Raw genomic sequence first — 20,656 nt, 5'->3', positions numbered from 1 at the left:
TACTGTGTACTGTACTACTGTACTGTACCACTGTTTACTGTACTGTACTGTACCACTGTTTACTGTACTGTACCACTGTTTACTGTACTGTACCACTGTTTACTGTTCTGTACTGTACCACTGTTTACTGTACTGTACCACTGCTTACTCTACTGTACTACTGTGTACTGTACTACTGTACTGTACCACTGTTTACTGTACTGTACTGTACCACTGTTTACTGTACTGTACCACTGTTTACTGTACTGTACCACTGTTTACTGTACTGTACTGTACCACTGTTTACTGTACTGTACCACTGTTTACTGTACTGTACTGTGCCACTGTTTACTGTACTGTACTACTGTACTGTACCGCCTTCATCTCATATTGATCTACTTTTCTTCCCCTGTCTCTCATCCTCTGTCCACCCTCTCTCCCTCTCTCTTCTTCTCACTCTGTCTCTTTCTCTCTGTGTTTTCCTGCTTGTGTGTGTGTGTGTGTGTGTGTGTGTGTGTGTGTGTGTGTGTGTGTGTGTGTGTGTGTGTGTGTGTGTGTGTGTGTGTGTGTGTGTGTGTGTGTGTGTGTGTGTGTGTGTCTATCCATCTATCCTCTCCTAACAGTTTGAGGGCTGCAACAAGGCCTTTTCCCGCCTGGAGAACCTGAAGATACATCTACGGAGCCACACGGGGGAGAAGCCCTACCTGTGCCAGCACCCCGGCTGCCAGAAAGCTTTCAGCAACTCCAGCGACCGGGCCAAGCACCAGCGCACTCACCTAGACACGGTCAGCACACATGGAGACAGTCTCCACTGGTTCTACTCTCCTCTACTCCCACCTCCCACGGCCTCTCTGCTGTAGATCATAGATCATGTCTATTAGAAAGGGTTAGAGTCATGGTTCTATCCAGTCATGAACACTTACAGGTGCCCTAAAAGAAGTGGAATGGGGTGATGTTGATGTTTGAACTCTTAAAAAAAATGTTTTTAACCTTTATTTAACTAGGCAAGTCAGTTAAGAACAAATTCTTATTTACAATGATGGTCTACCAAAAGGCAAAAGGCCTGCTGCGAGGACAGGGGCTGGGATTAAAAATATAAAATAAAGTAAAAATATGGGACAAAACACACATCATGACAAGAGACACCACAACACTACATAAAGAGAGACCTAAGACAACAACATAGCATGGCAGCAACACATGAAAACACAGCGTAATAGTAACACAACGTGATAACACCATGGTAGCAACACAACATAGCAGCAGCACAACATGGTAGCAGCACAAAACATGCTACAAACATTATTGGGCATAAACAACAGCACAAAGGGCAAGAGGTGATCTGGTTTGTTATAGAAGTGCCAAGCACCACATGTCCAACCCTGGTTAGAGTGTATGTTGAGGCATCCGTAGAGTAGTATCAAACTTTTTGGGTTAGGATATTTGATGCTGCTACTCACATCATTGGAAGCAGAATGGAATTGTACACATTAAAGCGTTAGTGCCTATTACCAAGCTTAAATGCCCGTTTCCATCTCTTGACAGTATCACAGTTCTACTTGCACATTCATCTTCTGCACATCTATCACTCCAGTGTTTAATTGCTAAATTGTAATTATTTCGCCACTATGGCGTATTTATTGCCTTACCTCCCTTATCCTACCTCATTTGCACACACTGTAAATATACTTTTTCTATTGTATTATTGACTGGAGGTTTGTTTATTCCATGTGTAACTCTGTGTTGTTGTTTGTGTCTCACTGCTTTGCTTTATCTTGGCCGGGTCGCAGTTGTAAATTAGAATTTGTTCTCAACTAGCCCACCTGGTTAAATAAAGGTGAAATAAAAATACAAATTATTGAAACGTCAGTCAGTGAGTTACACTCCCTCCCTCTGGTGGCACGACATGCTACACACCATTTAAATATCCCTTCCATTATGCCGCGTTCAGAACAACTCGGGGGAAAAAACTATTTGTTTTGAACGGTCATCCAACTCAGAATTCCAAGTCGAAAAATCAGGCCTCTTTCTAGAGCTCTGACTTTCCGACTTTAAGATCACTGACGTTATGATTTGACCTCGTTTTTTTCCCGAGTTCCCAGTGGTTTTGAACGCGGCATTAGTCTGACGCGAGTCACAGTAAGTCAAATAACCAGCCGTTAGTTTAGCGTGGAGTGTTCTGCCTCAGACTTGTGTCTCTGCTACAGAGGGGAAAGCAATGACTGTGTATAAAGGAAAGGAACGCCTGAGTCAGCCACTACTCACTTCTCCTGTCTGTCACTCCTCCAACGATTTACTGTATCAGAGTCCACAGGCCTCAGCCAGCCTTGAGCCACCCAGCCTTACTACCGTATACACACTGCCAATTACACAGCCATTCCAGACGCTGATGGCCGCGCATTAGCGTCCTGCAGAGAGTCTAATTTCGCCGCTTGCCACCCTGCCAAACGCACTTTAGGGAAAAAATAATGTTAAACTGTAATGATATTTATACTAGACAGAAGTGTTCTTGTTTTTTTCTCTCTTGCTCGCTCTTTTCTCCACTTGTGGGTCTGTGTTAGGGCAGCGTTGCTTTGGAATAACAAACAGGACGGAGATTAGTGGTGCTGAGAGCGGCTTGGAATAACGTGTTATTTACCAAAAAAAGCGACGTACGAACAGAGAGCTAATAAAGAGGTGTATCGCCTTTCACTTTAAAGGCTGCCTTATATTCCACTGTACAGAGAGAGAGAAAACAAGGGCAAAATCTCTATCAAGTGGCTACATGCAGTGTTTTCTAGTTGCTAATATTGTGTGAAGATGAGGACATGTAATGACCACTGCTGTAGGGATGTTGCTTTGGTGATCACGTTTAGTGCCCTTCACATCTTTTGGTGCAGTTTGCACTTTAACTTTACTAGACCTTTATAAACCCTATAAAGAATGTCATCTTTATGCCAACAGTCTTCTATGGAGCACTGAAATGCTGCTTTATATTTGGCTACTTCAAAAATTTAAGAAAAACTGAACTCCTTCGAATTTTCTCTTCTCTCTCTTTCTTATTCCTTCTCTTGCATTCAATTTCTTCAGTTACTCTGTGTATTCTCAGCTGAAAGGTAGGAGTCTATTTTTGCTTTCTTATTTCATCAGATTTCATTCCTGTTGTGTGTCTGCATTATTGTTCTTGATTTTCTTCCTATTATTTTGCAAAATAATCAAATGCCTAATGCATACATGTTCTTGTGGTTTTATATGAATCAATATAGCAATGTTAGGTTTCTTTGACTGGTGGTTGTGGGTTTCATGGCGCTGTTATTATAGAATATAGTTGCTTTGAATCATATACTTATCATGTACTCATCATATACTTATCATGTACTCATCATATATTTGTCATGTTCTATAGAAACCGTACGCATGTCAGATCCCTGGCTGCACCAAACGCTACACAGACCCCAGCTCTCTACGCAAACACGTCAAGATCCACTCCGCCAAAGAGCAACATGTGCATAGAAAGGTAGGACTTCCATTTAAGGACCAACATATTTACAGCTGTGACATACAGGTTGCAAAAAAGCCGGGAAGAGATTTTTGATGTGCCGATTCCATGGCACAGGGAAAACTGATACAAAACTGATACACAAAACAAAGCTGAATTCAAAACATAGAGTTTTTAAATTTAAATTACTATAGAAGATTATTGCAAAAAACTGAATGTTATGTATATATGGGGGATACAACCACCACAGCTCTGCAGATTTTGCTGTGAAGAGACAGAATCATTAGATCACTTGTTTTGATAGACGGGAGGGGTTGAAGGTAGCTGAAGTTTTGTTTTGATAGATGGGAGGAGTTGAAGGTAGCTGAAGGGTGGTATAAAAAATAAATAATAATAATAATAATAAAGAGATGACTAATGTACAATCACCATGTCCGTGTACCGTGTACCGTGTCTGTAGAAGGTATACTATGTGTTAGCTGGAAGTAGAAGCTTAAGTATTGTTGTCCATTAGGTTTCTCCAATTACCGGATGGGGGTAGTGTTTATATATATATATATATATATATATATATATATATATATATATATATATATATATATATACAAAAAAAATATATATATATATACAAAAAAAAATATATAGAGGATTGAAAATGATACAAACAATTACATTGATAGAACCCACAGTCTATCTGCAAAATTAAAGCTGATCTACTTCCTAAAAATAAAATAGTAAATAAAATGAAATAAAAAGACACCCAGAGAGAGTGAGCAAAAATCTAACAAGATACCCATATATCATACCAGTGGAGACCCAAGTCACTTTAAATCGGAGGAAGGGCTCATTGTAATGGTTTGAAAGGAATGAATGAATTGGTATACCATTCCAGCCATTACTTTGGGCCATCCTCCTTTTACCAGCCTCCACTGTCTTACACTATACATATTATGAACAGGAACTGAGAGCATGTTAGGACTCTTATTGATCTTGTCAGGCCACATGCATCACAAATGTATAGTTGCCATGGCACCCTAGTAGCAGCCTAAGCAGAGAGCTCCTGTATATATGTACATTTCGTTATTAAGTGTTTTTAATGGTTGTTTTAAATCAGCTATTTTGTTTTTGATAACAATGAGTTGTTATGACATATCTGTTGGTTTTAACCCACAGATTTATAGATTGAGTGGCAGGTCAACTCTTTTTGGCATGGCTAGCTAGCTGGCTAATGTTTTTGTTTAAATGATGCATCTGGACACAGTACCAGCTTTTTGTTTCACCTGGCTGCTGGTTCCTGATCTTCTGAGAACATCATTTGAGGAGTCACCTGAAGCTTGAGATGAATGGGAGATACACCAGAGGAATGCAGTGCTGAGGCAGAAGACCCATAGTGAGGACGACTGGCTACTACTTTGAACTGTGTGTGGTGAGCTACACGCCTCAGGCTGGTTCCCAGAGTAGCCCACAACAAGATCGTCACCAGGCATTTTAATCAACCATCTCCCTGACCACCTTCCTCTGATCAAGCCACGAACTCTCCCTCTCCATCTTTGGACGACGCATGCACTCAAAGACTTGGCCACTATTGGTTGAGTTAGCTAGCTATAGCTAGGCTACTCATGATGTTGTATTGGTTGCGCTAGCTAGCTATAGCTAGGCTACTCATGATGATGTATTGCTTGTTTATTTTTTGCTTTTGAAGCTCTTTGAGATTTCTTTCTGTCATGAAAAGCTCTATAGAAGTTTAATAAATTATTATTATTATTATACTGAACAAAACCATAAACACAGCATGTAAAGTGTTGGTCCCATGTTTCATGAGCTGAAATAAAAGATCCCAGAAATGTTCCATACGCACAAAAACTTATTTCCCAAAAAGGTTTACATCCCTGTTGGTGAGCATTTCTCCTTTGCCAACATAATCCAGGTGTAGCATATCAAGAAGCTGATTAAACAGCATGATCATTACACAGGTGCACCTTGTGCTGGGGACTATCAAAGGCCACTCTAAAATGTGCAGTTTTGCCACTCAACACAATGCCACAGATGCAATTGGCATGCTGACTGCAGGAATATCCACTAGAGCTGTTGCCAGATAATTTTAAATTAATTTCTCTACCAGAAGCCGCCTCCAACTGTCACCACGTCCGCCGAAGTCGGTCCCTCTCCTTGTTCGGGCGGCGTTTGGCGGTCGACGTCACCGGTCTTCTAGCCATCGCCACTCCACCTTTCATTTTCCATTTGTTTTGTCTTGGTTTTCCGCCCACCTGGTTCACATTCCCTCATCTGACTAAATGTATATTACCCTCTGTTCCCCCATGTATGTGTGTGGAATTGTTTGTTTGTTACGTATGGTTCGCATCAGGCTAGTTTGGCCGGGTATGTGTTTGACCCGTATGTTTTGTTTATTGTGCCGTTTGTGTACTTTGGGCATTATCGCTGTTTTCCTTGGGCATGAATAAAGTGCGCCTGTTGTCACCCATCTCTGCTCTCCTGCACCTGACTTCAACCAGTTGCACACATCGTGACACCAACGTTGTTTTAGAGAATTTGGCAGTAAGTCTAACCGGACTCACAACCACAGACCACATGTAACCACACCAGCCCAAGACCTCGACATCCAGCTTCTTCACCGGGGTTATGATCTGAGACCAGCCACCCGGACAGCTGATGAAACTGTTGGTTTGCCGAAGAATTTCTGCACAAACTGTCAGAAACCGTCCAAGGGAAGCTCATCTGCATTCTCCTTGTCCTCACCAGGGTCTTTACCTGACTGCAGTTCGGCGTCGTAACAGACTTCAGTGGGCAATTGCTCATCTTCAATGTCCACTGGCACGCTGGAGAAGTGTGCTCTTCACGGATGAATCACGGTGTCAACTGTACCTGGCAGACGGCAGACAGAGTGATCCTTGATACCTTGATTAATCCGTGAAGAGCACACTTCTCCAGCGTGCCAGTGGACATCGAAGGCAATTTGAATGCACAGAGATACCGTGACAAGATCCTGAGGCCCATTGTCGTGCCATTCATCCGCCGCCATCACCTTATGTTTCAGCATGATAATGCACAGCCCCATGTCGCAAGGATCTGTACACAATTCCTTGGCCTGTATACTCACCAGACATGTCACCACCCATTGAGCAGGTTTGGGATGCTCTGGATCGACGTGTACGACAGCGTGGTCCAGTTCCTGCCAATATTAAGCAACTTCGCACAGCCATTGAAGAGGAGTGGGACAACATTCCACAGGCCATAATCAACAGCCTGATCAACTCTATGTGAAGGAGATGTGTCACGCTGCGTGAACCAAATGGTGGTCACACCAGATACTGACTGGTTTTCTGATCCACGGCCCTACCTTTTTTTAAAGGTATTTGTGACCAACAGATGCATATCTGTATTCTCAGTCATGTAAAATCCATAGATTAGGGCCTAATGAATTTATTTAAATTAATGGATTTCCTTAAATGATCTGTAACTACAATCTTTTAAATTGTTGCATGTTGCGTTTATATTTTTGTGTATAAATGTCCCCAGTAGGTCTAATCCCAGCCGTGTATTTAGAGAGTAGGGACATTGAGGTTTCTGCATTGTGATGCATTTACATGACACTGCAACATGCTATGGCAGCCATGTTAGCACCCCATTAACATTATATGGGGATATATTTAAATGATGCTATGTAACTGAAAATTCTACAACTTTCTAAATACATGGCTCGTGATGTAATCATCTCCAGTCCCGTGCTTATTCTTCATCACAGCTCCATACAGTTGGATTAATTTAGTTTAGCCTTTGAAAACCTTTGAAATTCCTGGACAATAGATCAGGTTTGACCACATCGTGTTCATGGTCCACATCACATTCTTCTGCTGATAAATATGGGGAGAATGGCGAGAGAGAGAGAATGGTCTCATTGTTGTTGAAAGGGCCTGAATGTCGTCGGCCGGGCCTGAATGATGTGTTCCTTTGCTTAGCTGTAAAACGGAAACACATGTGAGGCTTATACCATTGTTAATACGCTGTAGCTAGAGCAGAATAGTGTCCAGATGCTGTGGAGAAATGTCAAACAAACCTTCTCGCTCCATCTCGGAGCAGAAAAAAATGAATTATGTCATGTTTTGAAAGGCAGAGGCACAATTAGACTTGATGAATTGTTGCAAGGAGCTTGTAAGGAAGGGTATCCAATCACGACGTGTTCAAATGATAATTTAACTAATGATTGTCGAATTGATCAGTGATATGTAAAGACAGCAATCCATCTGCACTCGGATATCTAAATAATGTCTAATAAATACCTCGCGCCAAGTCAAATATCAAATCCAGACTGGCTTTTCAATCCATCCTGAATGAATTCCATGGCAGCCCTGACATACTAATCTGTTAGGATATCTTTGTGTGAGGTATCGCACACTTCCAACCACATATCCATCCTGTTGGCTTGCTTCGTGGGTGTGTCCAACCTGTAAACAAGATAATGGATGGACAGAGGGATGAATAGAATGATAGATGGTTGGATTGGTTGTCCTTATCCTTTCTTTCTCCTGGTTCTAATAAGAGGGCTGCCTGTGGTTGTGAAGCTGGCCTCTAAGCCTGCTATTTCCTTTAAGTCTCTGTGGTTGAGATGTCACTAGTAATTAACTGATGCACTGCTTTATTAAAGACTGTTGTGCTTGTTGGCCAGTTTACACAAATGGCTATTTTTTATACCATATTTCCTTATGTTACTGATGTCAGCTCCTTCTGGCAGAGCTACAGCGTTAATGTCCTGGTAGAGCGTTGACGTTACACTACATTACAGTCATTTAGCATATGCCCTAACACAATGTGAGAGACTGACATTCAGTGTAGTTTAGTGTAGCTTATGTGTAGAAATCTGTAGCGTAATTAGGGATCAAACCCACAAACCTTAAGTAGTTAGCACTGTGGGCTAATCAACTAATCATTCTGGTTAGAGGGATAAAAGTCTCACCTATCCCTTCACTCCAGTCACTGTCGAGACACAGCATATTGGCCTTGTCCTTCAGCATAAAATCAGGTATTCTGTATGACAAACCTTGATGTTAACATCCTGACGTTACCTCAGATCTAATGGAACATGTGACATTACCTCAGATCTAATGCAACATCCTGACGTTACCTCAGATCTAATGGAACATCTAACATTACCTCAGATCTAATGGTACATCTGACATTACCTCAGATCTAATGGAACATCTAACATTACATCAGATCTAATGGAACATCTGACATTACCTCAGATCTAATGCAACATCTAACATTACCTCAGATCTAATGGAACATCTGACATTACCTCAGATCTAATGGAACATCTGACATTACCTCAGATCTAATGGAACATCTGACATTACCTCAGATCTAATGGAACATGTGACATTACCTCAGATCTAATGGAACATCTGACATTACCTCAGATCTAATGCAACATCTGACATTACCTCAGATCTAGTGGAACATCTGACATTACCTCAGTTCTATTGCAACATCTGACATTACCTCAGATCTAATGCAACATCTGATATTACCTCAGATCTAATGCAACATCTGACATTACCTCAGATCTAATGGAACATGTGACATTACCTCAGATCTAATGGTACATCTAACATTACCTCAGATCTAATGGAACATCTGACATTACCTCAGATCTAATGCAACATCTGACATTACCTCAGATCTAATGCAACATCTGACATTACCTCAGATCTAATGGTACATCTGACATCACCTCAAATGTAAAGGTACATCTGCAGAGTAAAGGAAACGACATGGTTTTTAGGATTCCTGCAATGCTCTGGCTTGGGTTGTACTACAGTCCACTATAACATTTTACGACAGTGTAACTCACTGTGCTGATGTATAGAACAGAGTAAAACTGATCTATTTGACAGACTACCTATCATTTTGATGTATATTACCTTGAGACCACTGCTAGCTACATAAACCCAGGGGTGGGATTAGAATTTGGACTTAGATTGGTAACTGACTACAATCAGTGGGAATGCAGGAATTCAGCTCAGAAACATGTTTGACATGTCAAAATAATGATTGCACTTTAGGACCTCTGTTCCCACGCATTCTGCCCCAATTCCACCCCACATGATAGTCTGCAGTTTAATGTGTGTTCGCGTGCCCAGATACCATTGGCAGAGAGACAGGTTTTCACTTTTCACGTCTTGGCTTTACATTGGTATGCAAGATGTCCAAACAAACATTGAAATTCATGCATGACTCAAAGGAAAAACAAATCATCTCTCTTCCACTCCAACATCCAATGAGGGCACTGCTCCCGCTCAATTGTATTTTCATTTTGTTCACTTTGTCTTCTTGACCACTTGTATTGTACAGTAACCCTGTCTCTCTGTTTGATTGACAGCTGAGGCCGTTCCCCCACCTGGAGCAGGACGTCCTGAGTGAGTGTCTGTCGGTGCAGCACTTGCAGGGCTCCGCCCCCTCCCAGCACCAGCACCTGAACTGCCCTACCCCCTCGCAGCAGCACCTGTTCAATGGGAAAGACGGCCGCTCCCCCGGACTGGGACAAGACATCTTCACAGGTGCACACCGGAGGTCACTCTATCCCCTAACCACTAACCCCTGGCCTCTAACCTTTAACCCCAGATCCTAATACTTCAGGTAGAATTTGCCTGTAGTGGCAGATTTAGGATCAGCTTAGCCTTTCCAATTCTTAACCGTAATCATTAAGGAGGGAAATGCAAGACTGACCCTAGATCAGTGTGTAGGTGCAACTTCATCCTACTCTGACCACATATGTGACCAATCCACCAACACACTGATCTAAGTCGGAAGTTTACATACACCATAGCCAAATACATTTAAACTCAGTTTCTGACATTTAATCCTAGTAAAAATTCCCTGTCTTAGGTCAGTTAGGATCACCACTTTATTTTAAGAATGTGTAATGTCAGAATAATAGTAGAGATAATTATTTATTTCAGCTTTTATTTCTTTCATCACATTCCCAGTGGGTCAGAAGTTTACATACACTCAATTAGTATTTGGTAGGATTGCCTTTAAAATTGTTTAACTTGGGTCAAACATTTCGGGTATCCTTCCACAAGCTTTCCACAATAAGTTGGGTGAATTTTGGCCCATTCCTCCTGACAGAGCTGGTGTAACTGAGTCAGGTTTGTAGGCCTCCTTGCTCGCACACTCTTTTTCAGTTTTGCCAACAAATTTTCTATAGGATTGAGGTCAGGGCTTTGTGATTGCCACTCCAATACCTTGACTTTGTTGTCCTTAAGCCATTTTGACACAACTTTGGAAGTAGGTTTGGGGTCATTGTCCATTTGGAAGACCCATTTGCGACCAAGCTTTAACTTTCTGACTGATGTCTTGAGATGTTGCTTCAATATATTCACATACTTTTACTCCCTCATGATGCCATCTATTTTGTGAAGTGCACCAGTTCCTCCTGCAGCAAAGCACCCCCAAAACATGATGCTGCCACTCCCGTGCTTCACGGTTGGGATGGTGTTCTTCGGCTTGCAAGGCTCCCCCTTTTTCCTCCAAACATAACAATGGTCATTTTGGCCAAACAGTTATTTTTTTGTTTCATCAGACCAGAGGACATTTCTCCAAAAAGTACGATCTTTGTCCCCATGTGCAGTTGCAAACCGTAGTCTGGCTTTTTTATGGCGGTTTTGGAGCAGTGGCTTCTTCCTTGCTGAGCGGCCTTTCAGGTTATGTCGATATAGGACTCGTTTTACTGTAGATATAGATACTTTTGTACCTATTTTCTCCAGAATCTTCACAAGGTCCTTTGCTGTTGTTCTGGGATTGATTTGCACTTTTCGCACCAAAGTACGTTCATCTCTAGGAGACAGAACACGTCTCCTTCCTGAGCGGTATGACGGCTGCGTGATCCCATGGTGTTTATATTTGAGTAGTATTGTTTGTACAGATGAATGTGGTACCTTCAGGCTTTTGGAAATTGCTACCAAGGAGCTGATTTCTTTTGATTTTCCCATGATGTCAAGCAAAGAGGCACTTAGTTTGAAGGTAGGCCTTGAAATACATCCACAGGTAGACCTCCGATTGACTCAAATTATGTCAATTAGCCTATCAGAAGCTTTTAAAGCCATGACATAATTTTCTGGAATTTTCCAAGCTGTATAAAGGCACAATCAACTAAGTGTAGGTAAACTTCTGACCCACTGGAATTGTGATACAGTGAATTCTAACTGAAATAATCTGTCTGTAAACAATTGTTGAAAAAATTACTTGTGTCAAGCACAAAGTAGATGTCCTAACCGACTTGCTAAAACTATAGTTTGTTAACCTGTTTGGGCTGCAGGGGCAGTATTGAGTAGCCAGATAAAAGGTGCCCATTTCAAAAAGGCCTCGTACTCAATTCTTGCTCGTACAATATGCATATTATTATTACTATTGGATAGAAAACACTCTCTAGTTTCTAAAACCGTTTGAATTATATCTGTGGGTGAAACAAAACTGGACTTAGAGCAATTTTCCTATGTGTATGTCAGAATGCAGAATTTTGCTGGCTGTTCTGAGACCTGTGTATTAATTTGCCTGTCCTCTATTGGTTGAGATGCACTGCATACGCCTTCCCCTGGGTGTCAGCGAATAGGGAGACTTGAAATGGAGTTTCTACGTAGTTCCCAAAGGTTATAAATTGCTTGGAACCGAAGTGTCCCATCTTTCCACTCTTCGCTCTGACGCAGGGAGGGTCTTTGCATGTCATTTTAGAAGCTCCCGTTTTAGCTCCTAGATATATCCGGCTCTGTTTTTATTCGATATAGGTGTTGAAGACATCGTAATGTTGTTATTTTAAACCGAATTATATCAGTTTATGTCAGTATATTGCGATTTTCGGGTATTTATTTTCGTGACGTTGTAGGAAGTTGGGTATCTCTGGCCCACATGGCTATTGTTTACTGCTAATTGCAACGTTGAAGACGACGTTCTCCAACCTAGCAACGATTCTTTTGGACAAAGGACACCTTTCCCAAGATTCTGATGGGAGTTCATCGAAAAGTAAGAACTATTTATGCTGATAATTCATTGTTCTGTTGGAAAAAGTAAAATGCATAAGCCGCCATTACTTGCAGTGTAGCCTTGCTTTATCGCAGCCTGTATTGCGCAGTAACGTTAATTTTAAAAATGTAATTCAGCGATTGCATTAAGAACTAATTTGTCTTTCAATTGCTGTCCAACCTGTATTTTTTTAGTCAAGTTTATGAATAGTTTTCGATAAGAATAGGTGCCTTTACAAGATGGCGCCGGACAGATTGCTTGACGTTATGGACACTATTCTCATTGTATAAGCACGATTTGTGCCGCTAAATATGCACATTTTCGAACAAACTCTATATGCATTGTGTAATATGATGTTACAGGACTGTCATCTGAAGAATTCTGAGAAGGTTAGTGAAACAATTAATATATTTTGGTGGTTTATACGTTATCGCTATTTTTGCCTTGAATCAATGCTGTTGTTATGTTTGCTATTGTGCTAAGCTAATATAACGCTATATTGTGTTTTCGCTGTAAAACACTTGATAAATCGGAAATATTGTCTGGAATCACAAGATTCCTGTCTTTCAATTGCTGTACACTATGTATTTTTCAGAAATGTTTTATGATGAGTATTGTGAGCGGACCAAGTAATTGGGCGTCACTCTAAAGCGGGAAGGTGGAACAAACGAGTCAGGAGTAGGTTTTCTTGATTGAACAAAGTTCTATATTGAGGGCATTTGGTCAACACAAACACTCCAACAGAATCAATGAAACTCTCCAAAGGAAAAAACATATATCTTCTTCTCCAGAGCAAAACAGGAACACAATACGATTGTCTTTAAACTACCACAAAAAGTCACGACATTGTCACCGTCTTAATGGTTCTTCCTAGATAGCTCCTCTGTCTCGGTGGCCATCTTCCAGAGATAGTCCCCCCTCCTTGCTGGTTCCATACTCTCTCTTATAGGGGAAGGAGAATATCTCATTAGTAGTGTCAGCTGTGCTTAATTGCCTCTGGTTCACTTGTCTCCCATGCCTTGTTGGGCTACCATCCGTGAGCCCAGCCTGCCCTCTGGTGGTCCTTCCACATACCTTCCCCCTCAGGACCGAACCGGAGGGTCGGGCGCCAGACGCACCGTCTTGGTCGCGTCGGGACAGCGCGTCTGCATTCCCGTTCCTCGATCCGGCCCTGTGGATGACATGGAAAGAGAACGGTTGTAAAGACAAAAACCATCTGGCTATTCGGTTGTTATTGTTTCTCTTACCAGCCATCCACGTGAGGGGCGCATGGTCCGTTACTAAAGCAAACCTCCGACCCAGTAGGTAGTACCGGAGATAATCGAGGGCCCACTTAATGGCTAAGGCCTCTTTCTCTACGGTAGCATACCTCTGTTCCCGATCGCTGAGCTTCCTACTTATGAAGAGAATCGGCTTCTCTGCTTCGCCTTTACCCTGAGCTAGTACGGCCCCCTAGCCCTGTATCCGAGGCGTCGACCTGCACAATGAACTCTTGTGAGAAGTCCGGAGCCTGTAGGACGGGATCAGAACACAGGCCATCTTTTAGCGATTGGAAGGCCTCTTCCGTCTCGTCTTTCCACTCTACCTGGTTTGGCAAGTTTTTCTTGATGAGGTTTGTGAGGGGATTGGCAATGGTTGCATATCCCGGGATAAAACGGCGATAATATCCCGTTATCCCTAAGAAGGCCCGAACGTCCCGCTTGGTCCGGGGTCGCGGCCAGTCCCGAATTGCCCTGGTCTTCTCTGCCTGTGGGCGTATTTTCCCATTCCCCACGGTGTACCCCAGGTATTCCGCTTCGGACAGACCCAGGCAGCATTTATTTGGATTGGCCGTCAACCCTGTGGCTTCCAAACTCACGAGCACCGCCCGTAATCGCAGGAGGTGACTATCCCAGTCCTCGCTGTGGATAACCACATCGTCTATGTACGCCGCTGCATACTCTTGATGGGGCCGTAGAATGGCATCCATGAGGCGTTGGAAAGTTGCAGCGGCACCATGCAGTCCGAAGGGCATCCTCACATACTGGAAAAGCCCCTCTGGTGTGGCGAAGGCAGTCTTTGGGCGATCCTACGGAGCCACCGGCACTTGCCAATATCCCTTCGTCAAATCCAGGGTGGTGATGAACTTGGCCTTTCCTAAGCGCTCCAAGAGTTCATCCACGCGGGGCATGGGATACGCATCGAATGTAGAGATGGCATTCACGGCCCTAAAATCGTTGCAGAGTCTCATACTACCATCGGATTTGGGGACCAGGACTATGGGACTGGACCACTCACTCGTCGATGGCTCGATCACACCCATCCTCAACATCTCCCTTACCTCGTTCTTAGCGATGACTCGGCGAGCCTCAGGAATCCTGTAAGGGCGGATATGCACCTTCTTGCCGGGTTCAGTGTGGATATGGTGGAACAGGACATCTGTTTGTCCTGGGAATGGAGAGAATATTCGACCGAAGTTCATAATCAGCTTGTCTAGCTGTCTTGACTGCTCCGGCAGGAGAGTTTGACCACGGCGCACTGGTGGTAGAGCCTCCTCTTTTCCTTTTCCCTCCAGGGCCATCAAAGCCACCTCCTCCTCTCTTCCATGGTAGGGCTTTAACAGGTTTATGTGATAGAGTTGGACCTTCTTCCTTCTATCAGGTTGCTTGATGAGGTAATTGACCGGTGAGACCCTTTTCATTACCTCGTAGGGTCCCCTCCACTGTGCCAGCAAGCGATGTTCGGCCGTGGGCACGAGCACCATCACTTTCTCTCCCACGGTGAACTCACGGGGGGTCGCGGACTTATCATAGGCCCGGCCTTGGGTCCTTTGTGCCTTCTCCATATGCTCCTTGACTATGGGCCACACTGCTGACAGGCGGTCTCTCATCAGGGTAATATGTTCTATTGTGGATCGAAAGGGGCATGGTTGGGTCTCCCAGGTCTCCTTGGCTAAGTCGAGGATCCCTCGACAGGGTCTGCCATAGAGCAATTCAAACGGAGAGAATCCAGTGGATGCTTGGGGTACTTCTCGCAGGGCAAACATTAAGTGTGGGAGAAGCATGTCCCAGTTTTTCCCGTCTCGGGACACCACTCTTCTCAACATGCTTTTAATCGTTTTGTTCAAGCGTTCACACAACCCGTCTGTTTGAGGGTGGAATATGCTTGTACGTATCTGTTGAACCTGATACAACCGACACAAGTCCTTCATCAACCGCGACATGAATGGGGTTTCCTGATCAGTTAAGATCGTCTTGGGGAGGCCCACCCGAGAGAACATCATGAATAATTCCTTGGCAATTCCCTTTGACGACATGTTACGCAGGGGTATGGCCTCCGGGAACTTGGTAGCGTAATCTATGACCACTAGGATGTACTCGTGTCCTCTGGCGGATTTTGGGAGGGGTCCTACGAGGTCCATAGCTATGCGTTCAAAGGGAGTCTCTATGATGGGGAGAGGAATCAAAGGGTTACGCAGGTGTGGCCGTGGAGCTGTACGTTGACATTGATCACACGTCCTACAATACCTGGCCACATCCCGGGTGACCCGGGGCCAATAGAATCTCTGCATGATTCTGTCAATAGTCTTGTCTCGAGCCAGGTGTCCTCCTAGGACGTGGGAATGGGCTAACTGTAGAACTGTATCCCTGTATGGTCTAGGCACCATTAGTAATTCCTGGTTTTCCCCCCTTCGTCGTACGACCCAGTATAAGAGACCCCTCCTGATTGCATAGTAAGGAAGAGGGGGCTCACCTGATCCGTCGACGTTCCTCCCGTCGATCACCTTCACCTTCCTCATGGCCTCCCTTAGGTCTGGGTCTCTATGCTGCGAGGTGCCGAACTGTCCCTTTAATTCCTGGGGCAGATCAACCTCGGTAGAGGGATGTGGAGGATGTTCCCCATCCCCCTCAGGGGTGACCGATGAGAACCCCTTCCAGGTTCCCTCCTCGGATGGAGCTTCAAATATATCCCTTAGCGTCTGGTTGCTCCTTCCTTCCTGTGTAGTGTATAACCCTTCACAGGTGTCTTCATCGGTGGTTTCCTGGAATATCTGTCGTAAACGTTGGGTTGCTATTTCTTCCTCTGCTGCAGAGGACGAGGACGTAGCTACGTCTCCTTGTAGGACTACTACCTCGGGCTTGGATTTTCTCTTCTTTCCTGTCCCCCTTCTTTCCACGCATAACGTCATCTGCCGAAGCTCCTTATATAGGGGACAGTCTCTCCCGATCAATAATGGTACCTTCAGCTGGGGCACTTTCCCTGCCCTGACTGTACACCTTCCTTTTGGAGTGAGAATCGGCAGATTCACAGTGGGGTAATAGTGGGTGTCTCCATGGATACAGGATACGGCTACTTTGTCTGGTAGCAGTGTTGCGGCGGTCACCAGCCGCTCCTCTACTAACGTAACCATACTTCCCGAGTCGAGAATGGCTACCACATCTTGTCCTTCGACTCGAACTGGAATCTCTGGGGCTGGAGCTATTTCTGCTAACCAACAGTGTTGATCCTGCCCCCTCAAACCGAGATGTGTGGGGGTGGGCAGTGATGACTCTGTGACCATGGGCTCGTCCTTGCTAGGACATTGTGGGGCATAATGGTTGGGAGACTGACATTTATAACACCGACCCTGCTGTGTGGGGGATGACTTCTCCCACCTCCGGAGGGGGTTTGGACGTTTCGGTGGCGGACGCGCCGGGGTGAGTCGTGGTACGGGATTGGAAGAATCCTTCCGTTCCTCCTTGTCACTTTTTAACAACTCCCCTGTAGACCGATATGTTTCCACCGCCTGTGCTATGTCGTCGGCTGACAACGGGTTGGCTTGCCCCACAACCCTTTTTAAGTCACTGGGTAATTCCCTCAATATCTTGTCCACTACAAGAGTCTCTATCACCTGTCCTACTCCCTTTTCAGGTTCTAGCCACTGTTTCGTCAGTCGTATTAATGCAAAAATCTGGGAACGGACGGGTTTGTCAGCTGTGTAGGTCCATTGATGGAACTTTACGGCCCTATCTCTGGCAGTCAGCTGGTACCGGGATAGGATCTCGGTTTTTAGTCGCCCATAGTCTGCAGCTTCGCGGGCATCCAGGTCAAAATAGGCTTCCTGAGCCACCCCGGTCAAAAGAGGGGCTAATGCGCTCGCCCATTCTGTGGGCGGCCACTCTTCCAAGGTGGCCGTCCTTTCGAAGGTCATGAGGAAGGCCTCAATATCATCCTCCTTGGAGAGACGAGGTAAGATGGCGTGAGCAGCCGCTCTTGGCTTAACTCTAGGTTCTTCTCGCCGGCTCAGCTGTTGTTGCAGGAGTTCTATAGTTGTATGCTGTGCCGTGATCAATTGTTGTAGTAGGGCGTTATCCATCGTACTTGAATGGTTCCTCCTGGTCTACTGGAAGAATCTTGAATTACTCACTTATCCTTGTGTCACTCGTCCACCTAATGCCCACATTCTCCACCAATGTGAGCGGACCAAGTAATTGGGCGTCACTCTAAAGCGGGAAGGTGGAACAAACGAGTCAGGAGTAGGTTTTCTTGATTGAACAAAGTTCTATATTGAGGGCATTTGGTCAACACAAACACTCCAACAGAATCAATGAAACTCTCCAAAGGAAAAAACATATATCTTCTTCTCCAGAGCAAAACAGGAACACAATACGATTGTCTTTAAACTACCACAAAAAGTCACGACATTGTCACCGTCTTAATGGTTCTTCCTAGATAGCTCCTCTGTCTCGGTGGCCATCTTCCAGAGATAGTCCCCCCTCCTTGCTGGTTCCATACTCTCTCTTATAGGGGAAGGAGAATATCTCATTAGTAGTGTCAGCTGTGCTTAATTGCCTCTGGTTCACTTGTCTCCCATGCCTTGTTGGGCTACCATCCGTGAGCCCAGCCTGCCCTCTGGTGGTCCTTCCACAGTATTTAGTTATTTGGCGTTGGTGTCTGTAATTTTTCTGTCTGCTTTCGGTGCAATTTCTGACTGTAGCTGCAATGTAAACTATGATTTATACCTGAAATATGCACATTTTTCTAACAAAACATATGCTATACAATAAATATGTTATCAGACTGTCATCTGATGAAGTTGTTTCTTGGTTAGTGGCTATTTATATCTTTATTTGGTCGAATTTGTGATAGCTACTGATGGAGTAAAAAACTGATGGAGTAAAAATAGTGGTGTCTTTTGCTAACGTGGTTAGCTAATAGATTTACATATTGTGTCTTCCCTGTAAAACATTTTAAAAATCGGACATGTTGGCTTGATTCACAAGATGTGTACCTTTCATATGCTGTATTGGACTTGTTAATGTGTGAAAGTTAAATATAAAAAAAAAAAAATCTTTTGAATTTCGCGCCCTGCACTTTGAGCTGGCTGTTGTCATAAGTGTACCGACGTCGGGCTGCAGCCATAAGAAGTTAACAAGAAATTTGCGGAGTGGTTGAAAAACGAGTTTTAATGACTCCAACCTAAGTGTATGTAAACTTCCGACTTCAACTGTATCTTTCATACTACAGTAAACTTTGACATTTGAAATGATGGCAGACACTGTCCCAGCACTGATTTCCTGTTATGAAGACTGAGTGTGTTAAAGTGTGTTAAACTCAATCTCATGCTGAATTTGATACTGATACTAATTAATTAGACCTGATTCGGTTTAGAAACAAGTTCTCTGTGTTTTACAGGAAAATGTTAGATCCACTTTCCCTGGATCAGAGTATTTTCCATTTGAAAAGACTGGGTGTAAATTAAACTGAGAAGTACAATATTAGTAAAGAACATCTGCAAAAAACGAACAATTGTGATTTGCAAATAAAACTGACCTCCGATTCACATTCAAAAAGTGCTGACTTTTTTATTAAACTTGGAAATCTCTGAGATCCTATAGACCATAGTAGTAAGCAAGTGACTTGTGAAAGAGAGGTTGATGACCAGGAAGAAATATAGTGGTACTATGGAGGAAAGGAGAGATGCCCTGCAGTGTTCACAATTTATGGACACATCTGCCATTGTTTGCTAAGTTAGTCCAATCCAGACGCCCCATCGTTCTCTCTTATTGTTACGGGAACACAATGCACACTTACTAGGGGGACTATAAAAACTCAAGTTGTTTTTGATTATTGAATCGATACTTTCAATCTTGGCTTCTTACCTTCCCTCTACCTTGAGTGGATGTGTTGCAAATGGTTTCTAGGCAAGAGCTTTTGTGTTGGTGTGGCCGTATTAGTTGATTAAGAGGCGTTCGACCACGCTGTGTTTGTTGGGGTTGAAGAAGAAGTGATGAGTCTTCACCTTCGCATGTGTTGGACTTTGTTCTCTGAGGGAGGATAGTCAGCAGGATTGGCAAAGTAGGAGACTCTACGATGTTAACACTTTTAGAGCTGACAGTGAGTAACACCTCTAGAGCTGGCAGTGAGTAACACTTTTAGAGCTGGCAGTGCGTGAGTGTGTAGAGTCCTGTGAGTGTGAATGTCCTCCCTTAAGGCTGTCTCATCGTTGCCGGTGATCAGGCCTTCCACCGTTGTGTCGTCAGAAAATTTGACGATGATGTTGGAGTCATGCGTGGCCATGTAGTCATGGGTGAACAGGGAGTACAGGAGAGGACTAAGCATACATCCCTGTGGGGCCCCGTGTTGAGTGTCAGCATGACGGAGGGGATGTTGCCTAACCTCACCACCTGGGGTCGGCCTGTCAGGATGTCCAGGTTCAGTTGCATAGCGATGTGTTCAGTCCCAGGATCCTTAGCTTAGTGATGAACTTGGATGGGACAATGGTGTTGAACGCTGAGCTGTAGTCAATGAACAGCATTCTCACATAGCTATTCCTCTTATCTAGGTGGTTGAGGGCAGTGTGGAGTACAATTGAGATTGCGTCGTCTATGGATCTGTTGGGGCGGTATGCAAATTGGAGTGGGTCTAGGGTGGCTGGAGTTAACGTGTGCCATAACCAGCCTCTCAAAGCACTTCATGATTACAGATGTGAGTGCTACAGGGCTGTAGTCATTGTAGCATGAAGCATTAGAGTTCTTGGGAACAGGAATGATGGTGGTCAGCTTGAGACATGTGGGGATTACAGACTGGGACAAGGAGAGGTTGAAATTACCGTGAATATGCCTGCCTGTTGATTTGCGCATGCTCTGAGAACGCGCCCTGGAATATTGTTCGGCCCTGCGGCCTTGCGAGTGTTGATCTGAT

The 20,656-nt window shown here is 44.0% G+C and overlaps 1 protein-coding gene across 1 annotated transcript in view; it reads left to right on the top strand.

The window, feature by feature from the left end:
• The window catches only part of LOC120053824 (zinc finger protein GLIS1), a 162,536-nt gene that overhangs the window by 111,547 nt on the left and 30,333 nt on the right, over positions 1 to 20,656 (top strand). The window contains exons 4-7 of the mRNA XM_039001086.1: positions 603 to 764; positions 3,365 to 3,475; positions 9,855 to 9,942; positions 10,003 to 10,032. Of these exons, the coding sequence (XP_038857014.1) occupies positions 603 to 764; positions 3,365 to 3,475; positions 9,855 to 9,942; positions 10,003 to 10,032 (391 nt within the window). The remainder of the gene's footprint in view (positions 1 to 602; positions 765 to 3,364; positions 3,476 to 9,854; positions 9,943 to 10,002; positions 10,033 to 20,656) is intronic.

The sequence above is a fragment of the Salvelinus namaycush genome, chromosome 9, assembly GCF_016432855.1.
Source record: "Salvelinus namaycush isolate Seneca chromosome 9, SaNama_1.0, whole genome shotgun sequence".
Classification (NCBI taxonomy): Eukaryota; Metazoa; Chordata; class Actinopteri; order Salmoniformes; family Salmonidae; genus Salvelinus; species Salvelinus namaycush.
The sequence above is the reverse complement of the archived record's forward strand: the minus strand, read 5'-3'. Positions and strand labels throughout refer to the sequence as shown.